We start from the raw sequence: 25,457 nt of genomic DNA on the forward strand, positions 1-25,457 counted from the left end.
TGTCCCTCTGCTATGTACATCGGCCAAACTGAACAGTCCCTACGGAAAAGGATAAATGGACACAAATCAGATATTAGGAATGGCAACATACAAAAACCTGTAGGAGAACACTTCAATCTCCCTGGACACACAATAGCAGATTTAAAGGTAGCCATCCTGCAGCAAAAAAACTTCAGGACCAGACTTCAAAGAGAAACTGCTGAGCTTCAGTTCATCTGCAAATTTGACACCATCAGCTCAGGATTAAACAAAGACTGTGAATGGCTAGCCAACTACAAAAGCAGTTTCTCCTCCCTTGGTTTTCACACCTTAACTGCTAGAAGAGACTGAACTAACCTCGTTATCTCTAGCCTGCTTCTTGCTTGCATATATATACCTCCCCCTGGAAATTTCCACTACATGCATCCGACGAAGTGGGTATTCACCCATGAAAGCTCATGCTCCAATACGTCTGTTAGTCTATAAGGTGCCACAGGACTCTTTGCTGCTTTTACAATATTCCTACTGTAAATACAAATAGTTACACTTAGTGCTTTTTATGTTTACTAATCTACAAGCACGGCCGGCTTTAAGCCAATTCCCCCGATTCTCCCAAATCGGGCCCCTCGCCTAAGAGGGCCCCGTGCCTAGCCAGAGCGCAGCAAGCCCGCAGCCCCGCTCCCCAGGCCGGAGTGCCGGGTGGAATGCTGCAAGCCCTGCAGCCCCTGGCCAGTAAGCCCCGCGTCCCCGCTACCCCTGGCCAGAGCACGGCAATCCCCGCGGCCCATTTCCCCAGCAGAGCGCGGCAAGCCCCTCAGCTCCGCTCCCCCACTCAGAGTGCCATCCAGAGCGTGGCAAGCCCTGCTGCCCCCGCTGTCCCATCCGGAGCGTGGCAAGCCCTGCCATCCTCTTCCCCCAGTCGGAGAGCGTGAAGACAGCTCTAAGCACGTGGCCCCGCTCCCCCAGCCGGAGTGTGGCAATCCCCACGGCCCCGCTCCCCGGGCCAGAGTGCGGCAAGCCCCGAGGCCCCCCTTCCCTGGCCGGAGTGAGGCAATCCGAGGTGCCGCCGAAGACTCAGAGCGCCACCTGGTGAGTACAAGCCCCACGAATTGGGCCCCGCACTTGCTAAAGCTGGCCCTGTCTACAAGGCCATCAACTGAAAGTATGAAGGACAGAAGAAAAATAGTTTGCAGTGTAGTTATAGCCATGTTAGCCCCAGGATATTAGAGAGACAAGGTGGGTGAGGTAATATCTTTTATTGGACCAGCTTCTATTGGTGATAGTGATGGGTTTTAGAGCGATACAGAACTCTTCTTCAGTTCTTCAGGAAAATTAGCCCAGCTTTGTTGGGGCCATCCTATGAAATTTGCATGTGTTAGGTTGGATTTGTTCCTCTAGGAAAGGAAAATATCATCCTGTGTGTTTGGACTATGACTAACATGATAGGGCCAAAAGTATGTTATTAGTAATAGTTTGCTTAGCAGATGACGTGAATCTTTGCAGCCACATCTCACTCTTTGAATCCAAAAAGCACATTGGAGAATTGCCTAGTTCTTCGAGAGTTTGCTCATATCGATTCCATGTTTTGCGTGTGCGCATGCCATGTGCACCATTGCCGGAGATTTTTCTAATAGTGGTATCTGTAGGACCGGCTAGTGCCCCCTGGAGGCCTGCGCTCATGTGCCAATATAAGGGGTGCCCCCAGTCCCGTGCCCTTCCAGTTCCTTCTTATCACCCGTGACAGTTGCTGGAACAGCCTTCTCTGCCTTGCGTTTGCAAGCCTTCTCCATTGGTTTACCAAACTGTGTTTTGTAAATAGCCAATGGGAGGGCTAGAACTTTTTAAAATTGGAGAAAAAAAACTTCCCTTTGTCTGTTGTTCTCTGGACAGAGGGGAACAGGGAGCAGTTATGCTGTGAGAAGCTTAAGCCAGATATGAAAAACCATCAGATCATACCTAGAAATTGCTTACCTGGAACCCCAGATATGTAAGTAAATAGAGAATATCTAGAAAGATTCTATTAGGTTTATTTCTGTTTATCTGTTATTGGCTTGTAGACTCCTCTGTGCTAACCCCAAATGCTTTTTGTTTTGCTTATAACCTTTAAGATGTACCTCAAGAAGGTTTTTCTTGATGTTTAAATTTTGTAAGTGGGTTTTTTAAATCTAGCAAAAGCCTAAATTCCAGATGTATTTTCTTGCTTTTTGTTTTTAATAAAATTTACCATTTTTAAGAACAGGATTGAATTTTTGGTGACCTAAGAGGTTTGTGCATATGCTCTTATATTAGCTGGTGGCAACAGCTGATTTCCTTTCTCAGCTCTTCCCCGAAGCGGGGGTGAAAGGGCTCGAGGGTACCCCACAGGAAGGAATTCCCAAGTGCACCTTTCTGGTTTCAAAGGGTTTTTTTGCATTTGGGTGGTGGCAGCATCCAAAGTCAGAGAGAAAATATAATCTTGGGAGTTTAATGCAAGCTTGGAGTGGCCAGTATTAATCTTTAGAATCTTTGCAGGCCCCCACCTTCTGCACTCAAAGTGCCAGAGTGGGGAATCAGCCTTGACAACACATGACAGCATGGTTGCTGCATTGCTAAATCCCAAGGAGAGGGCATTCCAGGTCCATCAGGTTTTCCTAGGTAGCAGAAAACCCTCTACCATGGCCACCTATCTGGCCAAGTGGAAACACTTCACTTGCTGGGCACCCAAGCGGGGCCTTTGCCTGGTGCAGGTGTCCATGCAGTCCATCCTAGAGTATCTTCTTCGCCTGAAGCACCAAGGTCTGTCACTGTGTTCAGTTAAGGTCCACTTGGCAGATATCTTAGTGTTCCATCGCCCGATCCAAGGCAGATCTTCATCCAGCAGCTGATGAACAGATTCATTAAAGGGTTGGAGAGGCTCTACCCACAGGTTTGTGACCCAATCCTGCCTTGGGATTTAAACCTGGTCCTGTCCAGGCTCATGGGGCCACCTTTCGAGCCCTTGGCATCTTGCTCCCTGCTGCTCCTCTTGTGGAAGGTCGCTTTCCTGGTAGCAATCACTTTAGCCAGAAGTGTTTCAGAACTTCAAACTTTGACTTCAGAACCTCCCTATACTGTTTTCTTCAAAGATAAGGTCCAACTGCATCCCAACCTAGCCTTTCTACCCAAAGTGGTGTCACAGTTTCACATCAATCAAGACATCTTTCTGCCTGCCTTCTTCCTGAAACTGCACAAAACAGAAGAAGAATGGTGTCTGCATTCTCTACCTGTTTATATTGGCAGGACAAGACCCTACGCAAATCAACGCAGCTTTTTGTCGCTGTCATGGATAGAATGAAAGGTCTCCTGGTGTCATCCCAGAGGAACTTGTCCTGGATCATGGCCAGTATCCAGATCTGCTAAGAACAGGTGAAGACCCCACCTCTGGCCATCGTGAATATCCATTCTATGAGATTGCAAACATCTTCAGCAGTATTCCTGGTGCAAATACCAATTCAGGACATCTGCAGGGCAGTGATTTGGTCATCAGTCCACATGTTCATGTCCCATTATTTGATCACCCAACACGCCACAGATGATGTCAGTTTTGAGAGAGCTGTGTTACATTCGGCATACCCTTGAATTCCTAGCCCACCTCCAGGGATACTGCTTGTGAGTCACCTAACATGGAATTGACACGAGCAAGCACTTGAAGAAGAAAAAACAGTTACCTAACTTTTTGTAACTGTTTGTTCTTCGAGACGTGTTGCTCATGTATATTCCATGACCCGCCCTCCTATCCCGCCATCAGAGTTGACGGCAAGAAGGAAATGGAAGGGCACGGGGCTGGTGGTGCCCCTTATGCTGGTGCATGAGTGCAGGCCTTCAGGAGATGCTAGGGCTGGCCCTCCAGATACCACTAGGGGGAAATCTCTGGCAATGCTGCACATGGCGTGCGCACACACCTAACATGGAATGGACATGAGCAACACATCTCGAAGAGCAACTGTTACGAACGGTAGATATCTGTTTTATCCTAGGTGGCAGCTGTTTGTAGTGTGTGCAGGGCTTTGATGCAAGATAAAATAAAATGAATACATAGACGAGAAATACCTGATAAGTTGCATAAGAGTTGTGGTTCCTCTAAATAGTTATGATACACAATACATCGTACAGCTTGCCACCAAAAGCAACATATTTTGAGGGTGGCATAGATACAGTTGGAGCAGTTTTCAGCTTGGAAAGCCAGGATATGATGATTGCACAGGTGTCAAGGGACCAGCCCTAGAGGTGGTGATGAGCTGCCATCTGCTCTGTCATTGAGAAAATTATAGGAACGTTTTTAGACATAATTTTGTGTTAATGTAAAAGGTGAGTTTGTCAACTTGAATATGTGAAACACCTGTACTACTCATGCCCAAGTCCTCTGTGTCAAATCTCTTAATAAAGTACACCCTAATAATTGAAAATTTATGTTTGAAGAAATTCTCAAAGTTTATTCAACAGCCAGATACCTCAGAGTTCAAAACTAGAGGCATACATCTAATTTTAAAATGTAAATCCTTTTGAAAATGTTCATTTTCCAATATTGGAGTCATTCTACTACTTCTGTCCCCATCCAAAAGCTACTTTTTGCTTAGCAGTCCTCATTTTAAATTAGACCATGTCTAAGCTACAGAGTTAAATTGACTTGTTACATTAATGATCATAAACCACTGTAATTACAATGCTTGTGCATGTTCACACAATGTTCCTTATGTCGACAGAGCACGTCCACAATCGGTGCTTTAGCACCGACAGAGAGAGCAGTGCACCGAGAGTAGCTATCCCACTGTACAAATCACGACCTTTTGCTGCTAGGAGTTCTGGTAATAGATTGCAGTTCATCATGGAGTCGGAGGTGCTCTGCCGGTATGTAGGAGCTGGCCATCAAGGGCACATCTGCAGAAGCAAAAGAAACAATACGCAGAGTCAATATTGTGAGTGCACTCACAGCCTTGAATCATAAAAGTTACATTTACCTCTTTCTCACTTTCCCTTGACGAGCATGGAGCACAGTGAGAGCCCTAAACATGGTGAGTTTGGTCCAGGCAGGGAAGGTGCAAGATGGGACAAAGGGTCTGGGTGGTTTCAGAAGGGGATCACAACAGGTATCTAGTGACACTATTCTGAATACTTGCACTGTTTTCCATAGGTGGGGATGATCGAAGCTGATATCTCATTACTGAGGGTAAACAAAGATGCAAGGGTGCATCTCTGCATGCATGTGGCTTCAGATCGGGTCCATATGCTGCTCATCTGTGTGCTACTTTGATTCCTGCAGAAGTAATTGCTGATTGGTACAGCAATGTTTCCTACAGCAGGGAAGAAAAGGCCAATGGGGCTGCAAGAAGCAGCACGGGCCGAGGGATGTGCTGGCCACCGCTTCCCGCAGCCCTCATTGGCCTGGAACAGCGAACCGCAGCCATTCGGAGCTGTGATTGGCCGAACCTGCGGACACTGCAGGTAAACATACTGTCCCGGCCCTCCAGCGGATTTCCCTGATGGGCCCCATGCCAAAGATATAGTCGATTTCACCATTTTACTACTATAGTTAGTAGTGTCCATTTGTTGTGGGCCTTTCACACAGCTGCAAGGGAGAGAAAAATATTCTAAATAGGAAAATGTAATTCTAAAACCACAAAAATTGAGAAACATAGTGAACTTGAAATCTAGATTTCAAGTTCACTGTGTTTCTCTATTTTGTTCAGCCATACTGTGCATATGGTTTCAATGTCAGCCAGTCTTACTGATATCAAATTTTACTGGCAGGAAGTCAGCTATAATTTTTACACAATGGTATTGTAATACTGTGTTCTGGATCTCCTATATGCTAATTTGCACACTCTTTTGTGCCAGTTTTTTTTTTCCTAGCTTCTTGAATATGTTTATCCACATTCACCCTCTCCAATCTTCTATGAGCAATTTTGGCATGGTTTTCACATTTTCAAAACCACATGTCACTTGATGTTCTTGGATTTTTCACTTTCATTTGATAAAGCTGTTTTTACTGGAATATGTTGTCTATTTTTCTTTCTGTCCCTTGAAGATGTCCAAAGGAACTATGATTGTGGTTTAAGGCAATCTGCCGACAAAAATATATGTTAGTACTGTAATGAAGGGTGCAACTACTGTACAATGCTGATGCAAGTTAACTTCATTTCAACCCCAACATCATGTAGTGGGTGTATTTCAGATGTTTTCAATGATAATAAAGGCATATAGTGCTCTGATCCCACAGAAAGATTAAATACATTCATCTTAGTATTGTTCGATAACATCAGTCTTACAAACTGATTTACTAATTGGTTCAGCTGCTCAGTCAATACAAATAACCATTCTTATTAGGTTTCCTGATACAATAATTAAAAATTCGTGATGTGTCCTTTCTGCTCACTGGCATCCTAATGTAAAAAGAAATCGCTTTGATATCAACACATACAGCAAGATCTGTTCCTGGATCCTGATCTCTTACCTTTGTTGAAGACAAATGAACAGCATCTCTGTTCCTGCAAATACTGGAGGCCCTTCAGTCTTGTCTATATGTCTCTGGGTATGTCTACACTGCAGTTAAAAACGTGCAGCTGGCTCATGCCAGCTGACTCGGTCTTGTGGTGCGTGAGCTAAGGAGCTATTTAACTGCTGTGTAGATGCTTGGGCTGGGGCTCCAGCCCAAGTCCAGACATTTGCACTGCAATTAAACAGCCCCAGAGCCTGGGTCCTGCAAGCTCAAGTCTGCTGACACAGGCCAGCCTTGGGATTTTAATTACAATGTAGACATACCTTCTGGGGTCTGGCCATGCCCTTTCCACACTTTCACTAGATTCTTTGTCTCTGGAAGTGTAAACAAAATGGCAGTTCACTGTGCCTGCTTTCTTTATTTTCTTTTAAATCTCTTTCCACCCCGTCCGTGTGCTCATACATATTCTTTTCTTTCTCCTTGGAGCCAAAATTTCTGGAGCTCTCTTTCCCAACAGGGGCCACTCAGCCAAGCACGTTCTGACTGTGTCACACCCCTTACCTGATCATGGAACATGACATTCTCAACCCATAGACCCTCCCTCTGCCAGCATACAGTCTCCACATCAGCTGAGACACCTCTCAGTGGACCAGATTTCTTCAGCACTTATGGCTTAACAGGGTAGACCATCTTTACCTTCCGGGATACTACAAGGGTAAATCCTCCAAGGCTCCTAGTCCAATCTATCCCAAAGGAAAAAGCTTCAGATTCCGTTCCCATGTACTTAAGTGGGTGACAGTCTCTTGGCAAGTACTCATCTCACACCTCAGTGTTAAAAAATGTCATAAATGTTGACTCATCCAAACCTCCAGTAGGTGGCTGAGATGTTCCTTAAAGCAGCATCTCTATCCAAATCAGTGTTCTCTACTTGGAATCTACCTACAGCACTACAAGCCTTCATGAGTAAGTTTAAGATTTTGTCACTGGTATTTTTAGTAAAAGTCACAGACAGGCCACGGACAATAAACAGAAATTCACAGAAGCCTGCGACCTGTCTGTGACTTTTACTAAAAATACTTGGGGGGGATGGGGAGACTAACAGTGGAGCCTCACCAGGGGCTGACTGCCAGCCGCTGCTCCTGCCTCAGCTGCTGCTGTGCCCCAGCTACTGTCCCAGCCTTGGCTGCTGTTCCCGCTCCAGGGATTGATCCAGCCCCAGGCCGCTGCTCCAGTCCTGGGGGCTGACAGCTGCTCCAGCCCCACCACTGTGGCATGCTGATGCCACAGGTGTCATGGAGGTCCATTAAAGTCACGGAATCTGTGACAGTATCATATCCTTATTCATGATCTATCTTGTTAAACCAAGAATATCCAGCTCCCTGTATCTCCTTTCCATAAAAATATGCTTCCTGTTCACAATCACATTGGCAAAGAGAGTCTTTGAAATTTCTGTTCTTAATAATACTTAGCTCTTACATAGCAAATTTTCCAGAAGGACAAGATACATCTGAATCATTCATAGCCAAGGTTAACTCTTCCTTTTGTACCTCAGAGGAGGAGAAATTCTTTCTTCCTTTACCCCAAAACTTTGTTTCTTTCAATTTTAACTTCGTGGGCCTGAAACCATCCAAATACCACATGGTTAGGATCAAGTGCAGCATCACTTGAGCATATTCAGCTGCAGATAATCAGATTCCAGAAAGGACAGGAGCCCACCCCGTGTGGCACATGACAGCCTCCTGGACAGAGAGGGCATCCCTGACCATCCGGCCACCTGTTCATCTATCAACCCTTTTACAAAGCATTACATCTTGAATTTCATTCCTCTGGGAAAAACATCCTTCAGAAGGAATGTGCTCCAACAGTAGTCCCAGAATAGATTAATTCTACCAATTTTAGGGATGGAGCTACATTTTCCTCTGCCTTACTTATTTCTCCTCAGAACTAATTTTTCCATGCTGCTTCCTACCTCCCAGTTGTTTGAGATTAGAAGACAAAAACAGAACCAAAATTGAAAATTTGTTACTTGATTACTTCCTTTCTGGACTGACCTCTCCCCATTCCTTCTCCACCTGAAACAAATTGTGTGTGTGTGTGTGGGGGGGGGCTTCTTTAGTCTCTGTGTATAAAGATAGCACAGTTAGCACTTAATTTATAAATTATGTTTAATCTACTAATAAGAATTGTTTCCTTACAACTTTGGAAACATCGCACGGGGCAGAAGAGGGCATAGCCAAGCCCCAGAGCCCTCATGGATGAGTCTGAACTGCTCCAGTATTTGCTAGATGATAAGCACAGCTCGTTTGTCTTGGACTAGAGGAGAGGTCAGTCCCAGAAAGGAAATCATGAGGAAACAAATATTCCATTGCATATGTTATCAGTGTACTAATAGTAGATAGTAGAACATCCCACAACAAATTTAGAAAGTTAAATGTCAAAGGTGGGTCACAAATGTTTTTCTTTTCCAAGATCATCATCTCTAGTAGATGTTTATGGTGTCCTGGGGTTCTAATTTTTAGGGTGTCTTGTTTTATAAAGTGTTCTGGCTTGATCTGTATAGGATGATAAAGTGAAGCTGTGTGGATTTTTCCCAGATAAATGGTAGTACACGAGACACCCAATAATACAGACAGAAAAACCCTCTAGGCACCTTATAAAATTATAATTCCAAAAAACTCAAACCTCTGTCAAAACCAGTTAAGGTTGCTAAATGAGAACAGTGTAGTTATCTATCACATCACTTATAAAATCCGAGCACTTGAAGCAGCAAATAAATAGTTACGGTAATCATAAATGTTGCACAGTCCACATAATGAGAACATATTATTTAGTAATAAAGAAATGCACATTCCATCACAGCACAACAAACATGGATCAATGGACTGTTGATTTATTTTATATTTTATGTTTTGTTTTTTCATTATCTAAACATTACTTTCTTAAGGTTACTCGTAAATGGGAAAATTTAATTTTACTTATTTATCACTAGACAAGATTTTCAGGTAAAGTCCTTAAGTGTTTTTGTTGATCAAAATTAGAATGGCTCTTGTGCGAATCTGCCTCATACAATGCGCACCTGAAAAGATGTACATTCCTGAAATAGCGAAATTAGCCATGCATGCACGTGCAGCAGGCCTACTGTCTTACTCTGAATGTGGTAAGATGTGCTTAAAAAAAATACAGCAAATGATGTCAAACACTAGACTAGAAGCTGTGTCTTTTGGTTTCACAGCTAGTGCCCAGACTACTAGGTCAGAGTGATTTTACCAGCCACTGAACCTCACTTTGTCTTACTTATCCATCTGAAAAATATGGTAATAATGTATTGGTGATAAAGCTTTGTGCGTACCTAACACCTTTTTCTCTATAGATCTCAAAGCACTTTACAAAGGTGAGTATTTCCGGCATTTTATAGTTACCCTAACTAAGCATAAAGATTTGAGTGAACTTTGGAGGCAGTGTGCTTAATCAAGAAGGCACTGGACTTAAACTCAGGAAGCCTGGGTTTCATTCCTCACTCTGCTACTGGCAACGGGTGTCTTTGGGCAAGTCACTTCCCCTCCCGGGGCCTCAGCTTTCTCATCTGTAAAATGGGACAATGACACTGACCTTCATAAGGAGCTTTGAGATCTACAAATAAAAAGCATTATATAACAGCTAGGGTTTTTTTCTTAATGTATCAGAGGCAATGTGGTCTAATTGCTAAGATATGGGTCTACTACCTCAATGATCAGGTTTCTGTTCTTAGCGGTGGCCACATATGTCCTATATAATTTTTGTCAAGTCACTTAAACTGCCAGTTTTTCAGTTACTCCTCTGACAGATGGACCCATGCACATTATTTGTAGGAAAAGGGGGCACTTTAGATGGAAATGCAGGAGGAAGAATAATTCTTAACAAATGTTGAGATTTCTTTTCTCCTTTTGAAAGCCAGTCCTGGCTGGTTCAGAGGCCAATGAGAAAATATTTTTTCTCTGTGTGTGTTGTTTTTTTTACCAGCATCTTCATTTGACAGAGAACGATGTCTAACTTGCAAATAACATAAACCTCTTTTACCGTTCCTGTCCTGGGAAACTACATTTTGCCCGAACCAGGATAGTGGTGTGGTGTAATGCAATTTAGTTGGGTAGGTTAAGGGATACAGTGAAATGCTAGACACTTTGCCAACATTTCCAAAAGGAACCAATTTTAAATCTTTTATTCTCAAAGGTACTCAATTTCTTAAACATTTTCAGAACACTTTCTATTTTCAATGAGACTTAGCCCTAAACATTTGAAAGCTTAAAGTTTTGCAGGAGGACTATGTTTGCAACCTTAACTATGGAAATGAGCTCCAGTCCATAATAAAACGCATGTGCAGAGCCAGGAGTAGAAATCGCAGTACTTTGACTCAAAAACAAGCCTCTACCAACTGAGATAGGGGAAGTATCTACTACCTGTTACTTATAAAAATACACTTGCATTCTTCCAAAGCTGTAGCAAATCAAAAGAGGGCAACATAAACATATAGTACCTGTTCCTGATCTAGAGTGACCAGATAGCTACAGGGAGTGGAGGCTAATAGGCATCTATATAAGACAAAGCCCTGAATATCAGGATTGTCCCTATAAAATCGGGACATCTGGTCACCCTATCCTGATCCCACTTCAATCGATGGCAAAAAACAACAACAAACCCTCCCATTGATATTAATGGGCACAGGGTTGGGCAAAAAAATAATCACAAAAATCTCCCCAAACAACGTTGACTAAGTACAGTATATTTTCTCTCTCGGTCCTCACATCCAATTACATCTCTACCCCGATATAACGCGACCTGATATAACACGAATTCAGATATAACGCAGTAAAGCAGCACTCCAGGGGGCTGGGGCTGCACGCTCTGGCAGATCAAAGCAAGTTCAATATAACGTGGTTTCACCTATAACGCAGTAAGATTTTTTGGCTCTCGAGGACTGCATTATATCAGGGTAGAGGTGTATGTCTAAATCTTGAAGATTTCTTTTTGCCTAACCTCTTTAAGATACAGCCTTTCCCATCCATCCACATAGCTAAAGTTCCATGCTCTCATCATCTCACATCTCAGTTACTCCAGCATCCTTTTCTCTGGCCTTGACAAATCCACTCTTGCCCCTCTGATATCCATTCACAATGCTGCTGCAAAGATCATTTTCCTAGTGTGTTGCTTTGACATCATTAGCACACTCTTTCATCTCTCTGATGGCTCCCTCTTCTCTGTCACATCAAACATAAGCTACTTGTCTTCACTTTGCAAGACCCATCATGACCCATCTCCACCTATTATCTTTCATTCAGTATTAAAAAGTCAACTCCTGCTTCCAATCAGCCAGTGATGCCAGCCTGTATTTCCCACTTGTTAAATTTTCAAACAAACGCCTTCATGCTTTTTCCTATGCAGTCCTTCATGCTTGTAAACATCCACAAAACTAACTCATTATCCTCCTTAAAACTCTCCTTTCAGTAACTCAGCCAAAGGTTAGCGATCTATTACAGGAGTGTGTGTGTGAGTTTCTGTGGCCTGCAATGTGCAGGAGGTCAGACTAGATGCTCATGATGGTCCCTTCTGGCCTTAATGTTTATGAATGTATGGTGCTTACAAAAAAATTTACAGTAGTTAGGCTGCTGGTGTGCTGGGACCACTGCCTATCACCCTGACCAATACTGTCTGATTGTTTCCTTGTACTCCTACAGCTACCTGTGTCCATCTGTTGTCTCTTGTCTTATACTTAGATTGTAAGCTCCTTGGGCTAGGGACTGTCTTTCTTTTCAGTGTTTGTACAGTGCCTAGCTCAGTGAGGTCCTGGTCCATGGCTCAGGCTTCTAGATGCTGTGAGAATACAAATAATAAATATAGGCAGCACATGAGGCTTTCCATATCCAAACCAATCCCCAGATGGACAAAAGTAAGACAAAGCCCTGAATATTTTATAGCTGATTTGGGGCAGCTAGATGTGGTAAGACAAGTCTCAGTATAACTTTTTCAATATTGATCATAATTAGAAAATCTGGGAAACAGTGATATTTGGCCAGATTGTCCACTTCAAGTGATGGCTTTGATCAGATGTCAGATGATCAGGGGATCAGCAGTTGTATGCATGCTTCTTTAAGAAGGCATTGGTAATTTCCTCCCCACAGTGGGACCAAGATGACTCCATTGGTCTTCAGCATTCCGGAAGGGTATGGATTACAGAAAGTGTTCCTTAACACCTCCAGCATCTCAGAGAATCACGCTGATCAAAACTCAAGAAGAGAAGATTTAGTGTTTATCTCAAGAACTTGCCTTGCTACTAGCGTGGTGGACAGTTCCAACCAAATTAGAGTGATTTTTATATGGAAAGTCAGGAAAAATTTTCTTCAGAAAAGGGGATACTCAAATAACTAACTTTTAGCAAAGCTATTTAGCACCTGGTACAAATCTGCTCACCAAGACTTTGCTAATAGAAGCCGGATGCTGCCTTAATGATGGAAAAGCTACCATTTATTTCAATATAATAAACACTGGAATGTGACATAACTAATAAATTAACTATTAATTTCATGACACTTAACAACATTTAATCTTCTTCATTATAACTATGAAATAAAAGTCCATCTACCAAGACAGCACTGTCAAAGCCAAGATAGACTGATTTCCTATTTCACTTTATTTTGGTGGCGGTTAGGGGGGTTGGTGGTAAAAACAATTTAAAAAACCTTTTATTCTGTAACCTGGAATTTCTGCAGAAGACCTATGATGATCAGGGTTCAAGAAAATTAGAGATGGCTAAATGCCATATCTGCTTCCAGTTCCTCCTTTGTTGGGTTTGGCAGGTTCCACACTCTCTCCTGGGGTAGTAGATATTCTGTGAACAGCTTCTACCTTTAAAATTGTAATCTCATGTTCTACAAGTTTTAACAGCTACCAGCAGCTCCAGTAAATTTTTAAAAACCCTGTTGGTGTGAGTTGCGTGGGAGGGATGGCCATAGGCTGTGCACATCTGGATGTGTTCCACGCCCCCCAGCTGTTGAGGGGGAAGAAGGAGCTTCTTGGCCTAGGTCTTTACTAGAAACTTTTGCCAGTATAACAACATTGAACAGTGGTGTAATCATTTATGACATTTTTATACCAGCAAAAAAGTCCTTTTGCTGATATAGCTTACTTAGTTCAGGGAATTGGTATAAGCTATACAACCAGTATAAACTGTCTCCATTAGAAGGTTTGCCTGTGTAGAATTACTGCTGTAGCTATACCCGCAGACCCTTTTAGTGTAGACTCAAATTTGTTTTCTTCCTCCACAGCCTTCTATCTAATAGTGACATGAGGTTAAGAAAGTTTATAAAATAAGTCCCAATGGTACATAGAGGAAAGGGGAGGAGACAGCAGACCACTTTCGAATGGTTCATATAGGAATGCCTACAGATTTTCTGGTTGATTTTAACTGTAGGCCCCTTGAGTTTATACACTCTTCAGTTGCTTAGTTAGTCTGTTTTTATTATGTCTATATTTGGGTTTTCCTTTTGTTTGGTTTTTTAGGTTTTTATTTTTATTTCTAACAAAATTATACTAGTCAGTCTATCAAGAGGAGGTAGCGTCAATGTAATTTGCCTTTTAGCTTTATAAATCACTACCTAACATAGATGCTAATACGATATAAACACTGAAAAACAATCAGATCACAGTAGTGAAGACAACTCAGGGAAGACCTTTGCTCAACATGCAGTGGTCAAAAAAGCGGACAAAATGTCAGGATGCATAAGAAATAGGGTAGAGGGTACTGAAAATATAACAACACCATATGAAATCAGTGATACACCCTCACTTGGAATTTTGTGTTCTGGTAACTCCGTCCCAAGAAGGATGTAACAGAAATGCAGTGGGCTGCATAGAGGCTATGAAAATGAGTTGGTTCATGGAGAAACTCTCACATAAAGAGTTTGGAATGATTGAAACAATTTATCGTAGAGAAGAGAGGAATAAGAAAGGGCACAATAAATATATATATAAAAAATAATGAATGGTACAGATAATGTAGATAGGAACTTCTTTTTACAATTTCATATGATGCAAGGACAAGAACAAGAAGGCATCCAATTAAATTAAAAGATGGCAAAAAGGAAATACTTCATGTAATATGCAGTTAGACAATGGAATTCATTGACATAGAGGCCAAAAATTTATCAGGATTCAAAAAAGGATTGTAAAAGCAGCAAAGAATCCCGTGGAACCTTACAGACTAACAGACGTATTGGAGCATGAGCTTTCGTGGGTGAATACCCACTTCGTCGGATGCAAGAATTGGACATTTACATGGTTAAAAAAATATTCAAAGTCATGATAATAAATACTTCAAAAAATTGTAAGTGATATCGTATCTCCTGCTTCAGGGCAGAAGCCAGAGTCTAATGGGGGAATAAGAAGAAACCTTCCTTTTTGGCAAGTTCTTTCATAACCGTTTTCTTCAGGGTTTCTTTCACCTTCCACTGAAGCAACTGCTAAAGACGGGATCCTGAACTAAATGGGCCCCGGGGCTGATCAAGTATGGCAATTCTTGTATTCCTATGTAATGAGTTTTTGTACAAAATGTTGTATGTGCAAATACCAGCAAAGACAAAATGAAGCCCTTTCATCATGTTCAACTTGTTTTTCATTTGTTCTCTTTACTTTCTAATTATGTATTCTGCTTTATTTGCAGGAGCGTATCATGGCCTTAGAAACAGTAAGTTTCTCTTGTTCCTTTTCAAACCAGTTCTAGTTCTTAAACAGATTTTCATATAGTCTCGAAAGGGAAAAGGTCCAGGATGTGTGAAAGCAATTTTCCAAACACTAACCCAACTTCCAAGAATTTTTTTTTTGCCAATTGACAAAAATGAACCAAAGAATAGGTGAAATTATCAACTAGCAGTGTGTTGGCATGAGGTCATTTAATGGAAATATGTTGGTAAAGCCTAGCATATTTTAAAGGTCAGAGCTCTATAAATACTAATTAGACAAACAGTGCCATTTATTGAATTTGTTTAATTTGCTTAAGTTTAATGTAAAGTATACATTAGTATCTCTTTACCAGCAATTCTGCACTTGGACGGATTAAGTGAGCAAGTAAATTTCAATTAATGCTTCTGGGGGAATTCTGTGCCAAAAAAAATTAAAATTCTGCAGGCAATATTTTAAAATTCTGCAAAATTCTTCATATTTTGTTTGTCAAAATAACATTATATAATCATGCCAGTTTCAATCATTTTGGTAACTTATTTCAAAATACTGTACCTGTCAGCAGCTATGTCTAACAATACAGACACACAAAAAATTCCCCCGAGTAGAGAGTTAAAGAAACCCCTGCGACAACCTAGTTCCTGTTTTTCTGTCCCCTCCCCACACCCTCGAGCCTAACCGGGGGGACCAGATATCCATGCCCCCTTCCCCTAGAGCCCAGCCATGGGGCAACCCCCAGACACCTGCACCCTCTATCCCTCCAGATCCCAACCACGGGACACCCCATGAAAACCCCCATGAAAATCTGCCCAAATTTGTCCAAGTTATAAGTCTTAAAAAAAAAACCTCTATAGAACAGTGGTTCGTGGGCTGCGTGTGGCCCACTTAGCACACAGATGCAGCCCAGCTGTGTGCTAAAGGGTGGTGGGGTCCAGGACTGCCAGGGGCTGCTATGTGGCGGGGTGCAGGGTCCGGGCAGCCACCCTGCCCTGCACACCCAGCATCCAGTGTCAGGGCTGCCGCACAGCCCCGCACAGCAAGGTTTGGGGTCAGGGTTGGCAGCGGGGTCGGGTCAGGGCTGATGCCTGGCCCCGCACAACAGGGTAAAGGGTCCCTGCTGCCCAACCCCGCCACCAGGGCTCTGCTCCTGACCCCACTCTGTGGAGGGGTCTCTGGACTGGGGGCGCTGGGCATAGCAGGTTGGAGGGGGTTGGGAGAGTGCTGTGGTTCTCAACCTGCAGCCCAGGTAACACATATGTGGCCCACAATGTTTAATTGGTTGAGAACCACTGCAGTAGAGAGTTGGTAGAACTTTGCAGCTAAATTCTCCAAAAATTACATCTGCACAAATATTTTATAGCAATGCTCTCTAATCAAAAAGATCCAATAACAAATTGAGTAATGTGTCAGTTTATTCCAGGTAAACCCATGGTAACAGTTTAATATATTCTTACAATCAACAAGGTATGTGGAAAAATACCTTTTTCTCTGCTATGCAGGACAATCATGTTAATCAATAGTCACACATATGTTTGTCATGGCACTTTTTCCTCCTTCTAAGGAAAATAACCAGATAAACACATCCTTGCCTGCCTGCCTGCTAGAGGTCTTTACTTCTATGCTGGGTACCATTTGAAACAAATCTCTTGATTATTCACTATCCCTAATTTAAAAAAAAAATCTTTCAAATGTGATTTAAAAACCAAGCAGTAAATTTGTCAAATAATAAATTTCCTAGCATCAGCCATTATATTTTGTTCATTCATAAAGTATCTGCATGCTAAAATGTACTGTTGCATACAAAATAGTGTAGGTCAAACGATTTAGTTCTTTAAGCAAAACTATCATTAAAAAGTTATAGGATTTGGCCCTATGTTACCTTAACACAATCAGTCTGACTTAAATGAAAGACCAGAAAATTCTATTTGAGATTAACTCTTCCTTAGTTTACCCCATTGGACCAATGTGTTACATCTCCTTTGATGTCTATTATAGCCTGCTGTTCTAATGCTCATCAACAGAAAACATGGGAGTTGAGGAAAAAGTTACTCTGAATCCTTGACTCTTGTTAGCTTGGTTCAGACTCCTAAGAACTGTTTCTTCTCTCCTTTACAGTGGTGTAAATCTAGAGTAACTCTATAGATTTATACCAGTATCATTGACTGATCCTGAATGTTATGAAATGGTTTTATATACGGACTTCCTTTTTAAGTATTAATGTTTTTTGTGTTTTGTTTTAAATGATACTGCGCATGCATGAAAGTTAAGGCTTTAATCATCAGTAAGGCAAATTTCTCCTTGATGCCTTGAACAGACTTAGGGCTAGTCTACACTTACGAGCCGGGTCGACGCGGTGAGTTCGACTTCTCGGAGTTCGAACTATTGCGTCTAATCTGGACGCGATAGTTCGAACTCCGGAAGCGATAGTTCGAACTCTGGTACTCCACCACTGCAAAAGGCGGTGGCGGAGTCGACCTTGGAGCCGCGGACTTCGATTCCGCGGCGTCTGGACAGGTGAGTAGTTCGAACTAGGGTACTTCAAATTCAGCTACGCTATTCACGTAGCTGAATTTGCGTACCCTAGTTCGACCCCGCTTCTTAGTGTGGACCAGACCTTAGAAATTCAAGATGTTCTACTCTTCTACTGCATTAGGAGGACTAGAGTGGAGTCAATTCTCTGCTCAATCTCCTCTTCCAGCAGTAACACTGAAAGGGAGACAAGGATCATAATGCATCAGAGAAGGATCTTGTGACCATCTCCAACCACTGAAATTAAGAGGACCCCGCAATATTTTCAGATCTTGGGGTGTCATATAGTACTAGGAAATTCACTCTCATGCCTGTTTCTTGGCTGTTGTTCTACATGTCACTGAGCATTTAGGAATTCTTTAATCTGAGAGTTAATAGCCCCGTCCCTTTTTGGTGTGCTACTGTAGTGTTATGCCAGAACTGCTGTCACATCAAAGGGTTTGTAGTGCTTCTGGAACCAGGCAGTCTTTTGATGTTACAAAAATGATCAGGGAGGGGAACTCAAGGCTCCACCACCCTGCGTGCCTCACCCTTTCCTTTCATCAACTAGCTAGCATGTCACTTCCTCTAGCCAGGGGTACAACCCTTGCCCAAGATTCCCTGCTTCCTTCCTTTCTCCCCAGACCTTTGGTGGGCAGCTGCTGGAGCTACCACTGCCAGAAGCATTCCCAGTTACGTTTTCCTGCAGTTTGGGCTCCCACATGCCTCTTTCCTCCAGGTCCTTATCTTCCTCTCAAGCTATTTATTTATATTCCTTACTCCTGTCTGTTCCTCTCATATAGGCTACTGCTCTTGCCAAAATGCCCTTCTGGTTCTCTAGCCTCTTCTATATCTCTTCCCTTGTCCTTCAGTTCACTACAAAACTAACCCTCTCAATAGTTTTCACCCACCCCTGTTTTGCTGCTTCTCCTCCTTTTATTGCTCAGTGACACACTTTTGTCTCCAGCACCTTCCGATGACCCTCTGTCCCAGCTATCTCTTATTTCCTGATCCTTTCTCCTTTGCTGGATTTAAAAAAAATAGGATTGAAAAGCTTACCATAACAGATTTATAAGGATACCTTAAACAGTATTCATCTGTAGTATCTAGTTTACATACATAGACTCTGCAAAATAAATTTTTTCTATTCAAACTTTTCCCCCCAACTCTACTTCCCTTAAACATTGCACATCATCATAAAATGATATACAAATTTGTACTCCTTATTCTAGAGGAGCGTATTGCTAGTTTTCTGTTCTTAAAATATAGATCCATTTTTGTATTTTAAAATAATGTGAGATAATCAGCTAATATTTTTAATTGGGAAAATTAATATCTTGTGTTGAGACCTTGAAGGACAAATATATGGCTCAGCATAATCTGAGAAAAGTAGTGTTTTACTGTACATGTAATAAAAAATGTTTGAAACCGGGGGAATAGAAGACATTATATTGAATCATATAAATATAAAGCTGGAAGGGACATCAAGAGGTCATCTAGTCCAGTCCCCAGTACTGAGGCAAGACCAAGTATACCTAGTGTAACCTGTTTTTAAGATCCACCAATGACAGGGATTCCACAGCCTCTCTTGGAAGCCCATTCCAGTGCTTAACTATCCTTACAGTTAGAAAGTTTTTTGTAATACCTACCCTAAACCTCCCCTTGCTTCAAGTTAAGCTCATTTTTCAACCAATTATGTATCCATCATATAGTAATTTCATCTAGACCACATTTCCCTAGTTTCCCAATCGATGTTCTCATAAGCATTTTGTCAAAAACCTTACTAAAATCAAGATCTATCACCTCTACAGCTTCCCCCATCCACTAGTCCAATACCCTATTAAAGAAGAAAATTAGGTTGGTTTAGTATGAGTTGTTCTTGACAAATCCATGTTGGCTGTTACTTATCGTCTTATCTTCTAGATGGTTATAGACTGATAGTTTAATAATTTAATCCAGTATCTTTCCAAGTATTGAAGTTAGACTAACTGGTCTATAATCCCATGGGTCCTCTTTGTGACCCTTTTAAAAGGTAGGTACTGTGGTTGCCCTCCTTCGAGTAATTGCACATGTGCATTCTGCTCTTGGTGTAGATACCCCCATGAACAGTCACCAGAATTTTTTCCCTTAGTGGTACTCATCGGGGTGGCTCGAGTGCCCTCTGCTGCCACTGGAATCGGTATAAAGGGCCCAGCCAAACTTAGTCCCCTCAGTTCCTTTTTACTGCCTGTGATGGTCACTGGAACTGCTCTCCTTGCTTCTGCAAGTACTCTCAGTGGACTGTATCTGCTCATATTTTATTTTGAATAGTTTAGTGTTAGTAAGTTTATTAGTGTTTAGTTAGCTAGGTTTTTACTTCATCTGATGGTTTCATTTGATTCCCACTGCCAAGGAATGCCTCAGTAATCGGGCTTCAAGCCCTACATTTCCTGCAATAAGGCTATGGCTGTGAGCTATCTGTGCTCAAGTTGCTTTAAATGCCTTGGGGAAGCTCAGATCAGAGAGCACTGTCAAATTTTCAGGGACTTTAAGCCCCACATGAGGAAAGATTGTGAAGCCAGGCTAAAGTTTCTATTCATAGAGCATCCCTCTATCCGAGTCAAGTTGATCAGACTCAGCACTGGGTCTCTCAGTCTCAGTAAGGAGTGTGCCTCCTACAATGCATAAGTTATGTCACCATACACCATCCCCAGTGCCTAAGAAGAGGCATAAGAAGCAGAGTCCAGAAAGGGGGAGATCCCAGCACCAAAGACTGCTAGTTATGGGGTTAAGAGTAGTGTGTGGTCTAAGTCTAAGCACACCCCTGCTTTGGTACCGCAGAAGAAAGCACCATTGACCCCAACATGTAGGAAAGTACCGTTGACTGAGTAGCCAGGAGGAGCACCTTCCACATCTGTGGCACTGCACCGTACCAACACGATCTCAGTACCAACCATGCCATAGGCATTTGCAGCTGCTAGGGACATCCTTACCTAGTGTTGATACTCTCGGTGCTGGAGGGCATGGGAGAACCAACAAGATCACTACAGCTCTCAGTACCATCCCAGTCTCATGTACCCCTGATAGCTCACTCTTTGGTACTGTCAAAGGGAAACCCCACAATGCTTACTTCTCTGCAAGCCTCTCCACATAGGCATCATCTGGAATTGCGCCTCCATGGTGAACAGAAGGAGAGTCATCTTCTTCTGAACAGGAAGTTGGGTCCTACATTTCCCGTACTCAGAGTTGCTCTTGCTACCCCTCCTCCAGATGTTTCCATCCTTCCACAGATTCTGTCACAGGAATGCCATAGAGTGGTTGACCAGGAGGTCACTGGCACCTGTCCCGTAGCCTTTTGGAAATCCCTCTATCCCCCTGTTTCCAGATCCAATTCCAGGCTCTTCTATTTGATTGCCTCGGAAAGGCGTGCGGCTCTTACTCACCTGACAGCTTCTGTTCCTGATTCCGGTACCAAACCTCATATCGGATATCAAGAGCTGGCTCAGCAGGACCTGACAGATCAAGAAATGAAGGAAGAGCATCTGCAGCCAGTGCTGGCCTCCTCTTCCTCTTCTCTTGATGAGGTAGTCTCAGAAGGGGTCATGTCACCTCCCCCAGATGACTATAAAGCACACCAAGAATAGTTAAAGATGGTTTCCTTAAGTTTGGGGACTACGAATGGAAGAGGTAAAAGAATCCTCACTGCCTGGTCAATATTTTAGCCCCTGCCAGTCCTTCCAGAGTGACTCTGCCTCTGTGGACCTAGTTAAAGTGTTGTGGCAGACTTTTGCATCCCTTACACCCACTTCAAAAGGGACAAATGCTAGTCTTGTGCACCTGCCCAAGGTTATTAGTTCTTTTACTCCCATCCTGCCCCCTAGGGTTCCTGGCAGTTTTGGGTGCTAATGAGGGGAAAAGGGAGGGACATCAAGGCACAACCCCAAAATCAAGACTCAAAAAAGCTAAAACAGTTTGATAGGAAAATTTATTCTACCAGGGGGGTTGCAACTCAGGGTTGCAAACCAACATGCACTTTTGGGCAGTTATGACTTTAACATATGGGACTCTATGCTAAAATTTAAAGAAATGCTGCCAGCAGATGGTAGGCAGGAGTTCTCCTCACTAGTGGGTGAGAGAAACTTGGTGGCGAGGGCCTCGATGTAAGCTGCTCTAGATATGGCTGACTTGGCTGCCAGGTCTGTGGCCATGCCTAGGAGCTTCTGGTTGCAGTTCTCTGGCTCTCACAGGAGGTCCAACATACTGTGCAGGATCTTCCCTTTGAGGGATCCTCCTCCTTTTTGGAGCAGACTGACCCTAAGCTCTGTGGGTTAAAGAACTCAAGGGAAACAATAAAGTCCCTTGGGTTGTATACCCCAGCCCCTTCCAGGAACCACTTCAGGCCTCCGCAGTCCCTCCAGTATTCTGCTCCAGTTGTCCAACAGGACCTGCAGAGGAAACTGAGTAGAGGTGATAGGCATAGGCTTCATCCTCCTTCTACCTCTGTATCAATGCCTGTTCCACCTAGACATCTAGGGGGTTCTAAGCAGGCATTTTGATGGGACTCTTGAGGATGTGATACCAGTACCCAAGATGCCAAACCCCATTTTCCTTTATTTGTAAACCACTTTCCCATTTCCTCAGTGCTTGGTCCTGTATCACCACAGACCTTTGGGAGCTGAGCATTGTAGAAGTGGGATACATTATCTGGTTTATTTCTACACTTTATTCCCACCCTCCCTCCATTTCCCTCTTCAGGGCCCTTTTGCGTGAAGAACTTCTGGTTTCAGACATTCAATCTCTCCTTCAGGTGGGAGCCATAGAGGTGGTTCCACAGAATTTAAGAGGGAAGGGTTTCTACTCCCAGTACTTCCTAATCCCAGAAGCAAAGGGAGGTCTCAGACCTATCCTAGACCTGTGTCAGCTCAACAATGATCTCAAAAAGATAAAGTTTTACATGGTCACCCTGGCATCCATCATTCCCTCTCTGGATCCGAGGTATGCCAGCCTCGATTTTAGGGATGCTTACTTTCATGTGTCAATATATGAAGGACACAGAAAGTTCCTCAGGTTTGTAGTGAAGTATTTGCATTACCAGATCACGGTGCTTTTGGCCTCTCTGCAGCATCTCTGGTGTTCACACAATGCATGGCTGTGTAGCAGCATTCCTGAGGAGACGAGGAGTGCAGGTCTACCCTTACCTGGACAGCTAGCTAATCATGGGCTGGTCCAAGTTATATCCAATGTTGTACTCGTTTTAGTCAACATTCAAGGTCCTAGGCCTATTGATCAATGCAAACAAGTCTACCCTTTGCCCGTGACAGAGGATAGAGTTTATAGTGGCAGTGTTGGACTCTACCCAGCTCAGAGTGTTTCTCCCAGAGTCAAGGCTCCAATCGTTCTCAAGTTTCATCCAATCACAACAGCCCAAAACTGTATGAGGTTCCTAGGACACATTGTTTTATGCTTATATGTAATACAACATGTGAGACTGCACCTCAGATCCCCCAGACATGGCTGGCCTCAATGTACTAGCAAGCCGTCTTCATCTGAACACTGCGCTCACGGTACCTTCTTAAGTTCTGGTTTCAATTAATTGGTGGTTAGATCCTCTCAATGATTGTGTGGGTGTTCCCTTCATCCGCCCTCAACCATAAATGACTCTGGTCTCAGACGCATTGCTGTAGGGTGGGGGCTCACTTGGGGCCCCTCTGAATTCAGGGTCTTTGGTCCTTGAGGGAGCTCTTTTCATATCAGTGTCCAAGAACTAAGGGTGATTCATCTTGCCTGTCTGTCTTTTCTACCTCATGTCAGAGGGAGAAACCTGTTTGTTCTTACAAACAACACTGCAGCTATGTTTTACCTCAACAGGCAGGGAGGAGCTCGCTCATCCCTCCTTTGTCAGGAAGTGATTCACCTATGGGACTTTTGCTAGCCCATTCAATCAACATCAAGGCCCCTTACCTTTCAGGGGTGCAGAACAAGCTAGCAGACTGCCTGAGCAGGTCATTTTCGAGTCGCCATAAGTGGTCTCTTCGCCCAGATGTAGCTAGATACATTTTCCAGTGGGGGATAGAGGGGGAATTCCCCAAATAGACCTATTTTCAAACATGTTCAACAGAATATGTCACCAGTTCTGCTCTCTGCAAGGCCACAGTCTGGGCTCAATCACCAATGCTTTCCTGCTACCCTGTACAGAAAAGCTTTGCTACAATTTCCACCAATCCCACTCAGACACTGAGTGCTACTGAAAATCAAGCAGGATCACACCCACATTATATTAATAGCCCCAGTGTGACCCAGGGCCGCCCAGAGGATTCCGGGGCCTGGGGTCTTCGGCGGCGGGGGGCCCCCGCTTCGGCAGTAATTCGGAGGCAGGGGGTCCTTCCGCTCCGGGACCCGCCGCCGAAGTGCCTCAAAGACCCTTGGGTTGTATTCTAGAAATGATGCCAAATTTGGTCAAACTGTTCTACAGTCTGTTTGTACATGAACTCTGATCCCTCTGCCTATACTACTGCTTGGGAGTCACCAAGAGTGGAATGCACATGTGAAATCATTCAGAGAAGAAAAACGGTGACTAATCTTTCTTAACTGTTGTTCTTCAATATGTGTTGCACATGTCCATTCCACGAGCTACCCTTGTACTCCTTTACATTGGCGTTTCTGGAAAGAAGGAACTGAAGGGCTTCGGGGTCAGCTGGGCCCTTTATACCAATGCCAGCAGCACGCTGCAGCAGAGGACACTCAAGCCCCCAATGGATACCACTGAGGGGAAAATTTCTGGCAACTGTAAATGGTGCATACACACACCAAGAGTGGAATGTACATGTGTAAAAATCTCGAAAAACACAATTATGAAAGGTTAGTAACCTTTTTTTCTCTAGTCCTCTGGGACTACCCCCATCCTTCATGAGTTCTTGACATTCATTGCTAACCATTCAGAGATTGTTTCAGCTAGTTCCTTAAATACCCGAGGATGAATTTCCTCAGGTCCTGTTGACTTAAAGACATCCAATTTATATAAATATTCTTTAATCTTTTCTGTCCCTGTTCTGGGTTGTGTTCCTTGACCCTAGATGTAAATATTAAGTGTGTTAGGTAACTGGTCACAGTTAACCTTTTTAATGAAGAGTGAAATAAAATAGATGTTAAACATCTCAGCCTTCCTGATGTTCTCCATTATTAGCTCTCGTTCCCTGCTAAGCAGTGGACCTAATTTCCTTCATCTTTCTCTTGTTCCTCATGTATTTATAGTACTACTTCTTATTGCCTTTTATTTCTTTTGCTAGGTGTATGTCATTTTATGCCTTAACCTTTCCGATTTTGACCCTATATGCTTGTGCTATTCTTTTGTACTCCTCCTTAGCTGTTTCTCCATGTCTCCACTTTTTGTAGGATTCCTTTTTGATTTTCAGGTCAGTAAAGAGCTCCTGAAAGAGCCATATTGGCCTCTTACTACTCTTCCTATCTTTCCTTAACATCAGAACTAGTTGCTTTTGTGCCTTTAATATTCTCTGTCTGAGCAACTGCCAGTTCTCCTAAACTCCTTTTTTCCTTAGATTTTCTTTCCAGAGCATCTAACTTGCCAGTTCTTTGAGTTTGTTGAATTCTGCTTTTTTTGAAGTCCGTTGTCCTTTTTCTGCTCTGCTCACTCCTTCCTTTTCTTAGAACCATTACATTTACTATTTTATGATCATTTTCACCCAAATTTTCTTCATCCTACAGATTCACAACCAGTTCTTCCCTTTTAGTCAGAATGAAGTCTAAAATGGCAGCCTCCCTGGTTACTTTCCCCATTTTCTGAAACAAGATGTCACCAATACATTCCAAG

At 43.0% G+C, this 25,457-nt stretch overlaps 1 protein-coding gene across 3 annotated transcripts in view; it reads left to right on the top strand.

Moving 5' to 3' along the window:
• CEP128 (centrosomal protein 128) overlaps positions 1-25,457 on the top strand; it is a 437,566-nt gene that overhangs the window by 346,415 nt on the left and 65,694 nt on the right. For 2 of the 3 annotated variants that reach the window (XM_045015395.1, XM_045015394.1), the window contains exon 20: positions 15,126-15,149. The exons of the other annotated variant lie outside the window; for it this stretch is intronic. In XM_045015395.1, the coding sequence (XP_044871330.1) occupies positions 15,126-15,149 (24 nt within the window). The remainder of the gene's footprint in view (positions 1-15,125; positions 15,150-25,457) is intronic. 3 annotated transcript variants of the gene reach the window in all.

Source organism: Mauremys mutica, chromosome 4 (genome assembly GCF_020497125.1).
Source record: "Mauremys mutica isolate MM-2020 ecotype Southern chromosome 4, ASM2049712v1, whole genome shotgun sequence".
Lineage (NCBI taxonomy): Eukaryota > Metazoa > Chordata > Testudines > Geoemydidae > Mauremys > Mauremys mutica.